This window comes from Gadus morhua, chromosome 3, assembly GCF_902167405.1.
Source record: "Gadus morhua chromosome 3, gadMor3.0, whole genome shotgun sequence".
Classification (NCBI taxonomy): domain Eukaryota; kingdom Metazoa; phylum Chordata; class Actinopteri; order Gadiformes; family Gadidae; genus Gadus; species Gadus morhua.
This window is the reverse complement of record NC_044050.1, coordinates 11002775-11008765: the sequence shown is the minus strand read 5'-3', so window position 1 is coordinate 11008765 and position 5991 is coordinate 11002775. Positions and strand designations below refer to the sequence as shown.

Here is a 5991-nt window from a genome sequence, read left to right as displayed (position 1 = left end):
GCACCAACAACTACAACTGCTGCACCAACAACAACGACTGTGGCACCGACAACCACAACTGTAGCACCAATGACAACTGCTGCACCAACAACCACAACTGCTGCACCAACAACGACAACTGTAGCACCAACAACGACAACTGCTGCACCAACAACCACAACTGCTGCACCAACAACAACAACCGCTGCACCAACAACTACAACTGCTGCTCCAACAACCACAACTGCTCTACCAAAGACAACAACTGCTGCACCAACAACCACAACTGTAGCACCAACAACGACAACTGCTGCACCAACAACTACAACTGCTGCACCAACAACAACGACTGCTGCACGAACAACCCCAACTGCTGCACAAACAACCACAGCTCTAACGACAACAACAACTGCTTCACCACCAACAACTGCGGCACTAACCACCACAACTGCTGCACCAACAACCACAACTGTAGCACCAACAACAACAACTGCTGCACCAACGACAACAACGGCTGCACCAACAACAGCAACGGCTGCACCAACGACAACAACTGCTGCACAAACAACCACAACTGTAGCACCAACAACAACAACTGCTGCACCAACGACGACAACTGCTGCACCAACAACTACAACTGCTGCTCCAACAACCACAACTGCTCTGCCAACGACAACAACTGCTGCAACAACAACTACAACTGCGGCACCAACAACGACAACTGCTGCACCAACAACTACAACTGCTGCACAGACAACTACAACTGCTGCACCAACAACAACGACTGCGGCTCCTACAACCACAACTGCTGCACCAACAACCACAACTGTAGCACCAACAACCACAACTGTAGCACCAACGACAACTGCTGCACCAACAACCACAACTGCTGCACCAACAACTACAACTGCTGCAGCAACTACAACTGTAGCACCAACAACAACAACTGCGGCACCAACGACGACAACCGCTGCACCAACAACTACAACTGCTGCTCCAACAACCACAACTGCTCTACCAACGACAACAACTGCTGCAACAACAACTACAACTGCGGCACCAATAACGACAACTGCTGCACCAACAACTACAACTGCTGCACCAACAACTACAACTGCTGCACCAACAACAACAACTGTGGCACCTACAACCACAACTGCTGCACCAACAACCACAACTGTAGCACCAACAACCACAACTGTAGCACCAACGACAACTGCTGCACCAACAACCACAATTGATGCACCAACAACGACAACTGTAGCACCAACAACGACAACTGCTGCACCAACAACCACAACAGCTGCACCAACAACAACAACTGCGGCACCAACAACGACAACTGCTGCACCAACAACAACGACTGCGGCACCAACGACGACAACCGCTGCACCAACAACTACAACTGCTGCTCCAACAACCACAACTGCTCTACCAACGACAACAACTGCTGCAACAACAACTACAACTGCTGCACCAACAACCACAACTGTAGCACCAACAACGACAACTGCTGCACCAAAAACTACAACTGCTGCACCAACAACTACAACTGCTGCACCAACAACTACAACTGTAGCACCAACAACAACAACTGCTGCACCAACAACAACGACTGCGGCACCTACAACCACAACTGCTGCACCAACAACCACAACTGCTGCACCAACAACAACGACTGCGGCTCCTACAACCACAACTGCTGCACCAACAACTACAACTGCTGCACCAACAACTACAACTGCTGCACCAACGACAACAACTGCTGCACCAACAACTACAACTGCCGCACCAACGACTACTGCCATACCAGCGGACCCTCAAGGCCCTCCTACGTTAAACGAAGGTTCTCAAGATGTGTCATTCAGTTTGCAACGCCTGTTTGAAAGCGCTTTGTCTGATTCTTCTTCCTCAGAGTTTAAGACCTTGGCTGATGAAGTCACAAAAGAGGTGAGATAAAAATATTTTTAGTACATTTGCATTAGCCTTACAAAAAACACTTATTTCAATGCATAACATCTTCAATATCTATAATATGCGTATTTATTGACCTCAGGTAAACAAAGGCTACAAATTGAGATTTCCTGAAACTTTTCTCCGCTCTGTAGTAAGATCTTTCATGTAAGTATTTCATTATCTTCTTCAAATTGAATGTTCAGCTATTGCTCAGCATTTGTTATACATGTTGTTGATATATATTTCTTATTGACTCTCTTTGTGGTTCTAGGAATGGCTCAGTCATTGTGGATATGACTCTGGTCTACGTCAACCAAACAGTTGTTCCGAGTGGAACCGTTGCAGTGGAGACACTGGATGCCGCAATAGAAAACGGCAACACCAACCTCAAATTGGAGAGATCTACTATAACCTCGAGTAGGTTCAAAACTAGATTGACAATTTTTGAGCTAAACCCAGTAGCACCGGTTATTTTGATTAAAACATATCTTCTTCAAGCAGAGGAAGATGGCAATGTGTTCTTTCAATCTTGGCAAACCCCATGTTCTGTCTTTATCCCTTTGAAGAGATGGACACATTCCTTAAAATATACATACAAGTGAAGTTGTAGATTCATGAATAGAATAGGATAGATTATGATACATGATATCAATTTCTCATGAATGCTACATAGTTTATTCAAACAGCATTAACAACACTAACCCTAACTTCTGCAGGTCAAACAACAACTGCTGCACCAACAACAACAACTGCGGCACCAACAACGACAACTGCTGCACCAACGACAACTACTGCTGCACCAACAACCACAACTGCTGCACCACCAACGACAACTGTAGCACCAACAACGACAACTGCTGCACCAACAACCACAACTGCTGCACCAACAACAACAACCGCTGCACCAACAACTACAACTGCTGCTCCAACAACCACAACTGCTCTACCAAAGACAACAACTGCTGCAACAACAACTACAACTGCTGCACCAACAACCACAACTGTAGCACCAACAACCACAACTGCTGCACCAACGACGACAACTGCTGCACCAACAACTACAACTGCTCTGCCAACGACAACAACTGCTGCAACAACAACTACAACTGCGGCACCAACAACGACAACTGCTGCACCAACAACTACAACTGCTGCACCAACAACTACAACTGCTGCACCAACAACAACGACTGCAGCACCTACAACCACAACTGCTGCACCAACAACTACAACTGCTGCAGCAACTACAACTGTAGCACCAACAACAACAACTGCGGCACCAACAACGACAACTGCTGCACCAACAACTACAACTGCTGCACCAACAACTACAACTGCTGCACCAACAACAACAACTGTGGCACCTACAACCACAACTGCTGCACCAACAACCACAACTGTAGCACCAACAACAACAACTGAAGCACCAACGACAACTGCTGCACCAACAACCACAACTGATGCACCAACAACGACAACTGTAGCACCAACAACTACGACTGCGGCACCAACAACGACAACTGCTGCACCAACAACTACAACTGCTCTGCCAACGACAACAACTGCTGCAACAACAACTACAACTGCGGCACCAACAACGACAACTGCTGCACCAACAACTACAACTGCTGCACCAACAACTACAACTGCTGCACCAACAACAACGACTGCGGCACCAACAACTACAACTGCTGCAGCAACTACAACTGTAGCACCAACAACAACAACTGCGGCACCAACAACGACAACTGCTGCACCAACAACTACAACTGCTGCACCAACAACTACAACTGCTGCACCAACAACAACAACTGATGCACCAACAACGACAACTGTAGCACCAACAACTACGACTGCGGCACCAACAACGACAACTGCTGCACCAACAACTACAACTGCTCTGCCAACGACAACAACTGCTGCAACAACAACTACAACTGCGGCACCAACAACGACAACTGCTGCACCAACAACTACAACTGCTGCACCAACAACTACAACTGCTGCACCAACAACCACAACTGCTGCACCAACAACTACAACTGCTGCAGCAACTACAACTGTAGCACCAACAACAACAACTGCGGCACCAACAACGACAACTGCTGCACCAACAACTACAACTGCTGCACCAACAACTACAACTGCTGCACCAACAACAACGACTGCAGCACCTACAACCACAACTGCTGCACCAACAACTACAACTGCTGCAGCAACTACAACTGTAGCACCAACAACAACAACTGCGGCACCAACAACAACAACTGCTGCACCAACAACTACAACTGCTGCACCAACAACTACAACTGCTGCACCAACAACAACAACTGTGGCACCTACAACCACAACTGCTGCACCAACAACCACAACTGTAGCACCAACAACCACAACTGAAGCACCAACGACAACTGCTGCACCAACAACCACAACTGATGCACCAACAACGACAACTGTAGCACCAACAACTACGACTGCGGCACCAACAACGACAACTGCTGCACCAACAACTACAACTGCTCTGCCAACGACAACAACTGCTGCAACAACAACTACAACTGCGGCACCAACAACGACAACTGCTGCACCAACAACTACAACTGCTGCACCAACAACTACAAATGCTGCACCAACAACAACGACTGCGGCACCAACAACTACAACTGCTGCAGCAACTACAACTGTAGCACCAACAACAACAACTGCGGCACCAACAACGACAACTGCTGCACCAACAACTACAACTGCTGCACCAACAACTACAACTGCTGCACCAACAACAACAACTGATGCACCAACAACGACAACTGTAGCACCAACAACTACGACTGCGGCACCAACAACGACAACTGCTGCACCAACAACTACAACTGCTCTGCCAACGACAACAACTGCTGCAACAACAACTACAACTGCGGCACCAACAACGACAACTGCTGCACCAACAACTACAACTGCTGCACCAACAACTACAACTGCTGCACCAACAACCACAACTGCTGCACCAACAACTACAACTGCTGCAGCAACTACAACTGTAGCACCAACAACAACAACTGCGGCACCAACAACGACAACTGCTGCACCAACAACTACAACTGCTGCACCAACAACTACAACTGCTGCACCAACAACAACAACAACTGTGGCACCTACAACCACAACTGCTGCACCAACAACCACAACTGTAGCACCAACAACCACAACTGAAGCACCAACGACAACTGCTGCACCAACAACCACAACTGATGCAGCAACAACGACAACTGTAGCACCAACAACGACAACTGCTGCACCAACAACCACGACTGCTGCACCAACAACAACAACTGCGGCACCAACAACGACAACTGCTGCACCAACAACAACGACTGCGGCACCAACGACGACAACCGCTGCACCAACAACTACAACTGCTGCTCCAACAACCACAACTGCTTTACCAACGACAACAACTGCTGCAACAACAACTACAACTGCTGCACCAACAACCACAACTGTAGCACCAACAACGACAACTGCTGCACCAAAAACTACAACTGCTGCACCAACAACTACAACTGCTGCACCAACAACTACAACTGTAGCACCAACAACAACAACTGCTGCACCAACAACAACAACTGCGGAACCAACAACGACAACTGCTGCACCAACAACGACAACTGTCGCACCAACAACAACGACTGCCGCACCAACCACCACAACTGCTGCACCATCGGACCCTCAGGATCCTCCTTCAGTAGACGAAGGTTTTCAAGATTTGACATTCAGTTTGCTGCGCACGTTTGAAGACACTTTGTCCGATTCTTCTTCCTCAGAGTTTAAGACGTTGGCTGATGAAGTAACAAGAGAGGTGAGATAGAAGATAAAATTAATAATACATTTGCATTTGCCTAACAACAATCACAATTTTAATCCAGCTCATTTCAATAAAAATAATGTTCTCATTTATTGACCTCAGGTAAACAAAGGCTACAGAGAGAGATTCCCTGTCACTTATTCCCGCTGTTTAGTAAGGTCTTTCAAGTAAGCATTTCATTATCTACCTAAAAT

General features: G+C 47.4%; 1 protein-coding gene across 1 annotated transcript; it reads left to right on the top strand.

Annotated features, from left to right (window-relative positions):
• Nucleotides 1-4216: 4216 nt before the first annotated feature.
• Nucleotides 4217-4753, top strand: LOC115540944 (integumentary mucin C.1-like; the record flags this gene model as incomplete). The annotated part of the gene is made up of 1 exon (XM_030352619.1): nt 4217-4753. A coding segment is annotated over one exon (537 nt), but the record flags the coding sequence as incomplete, so codon positions are not given.
• Nucleotides 4754-5991: the final 1238 nt, after the last annotated feature.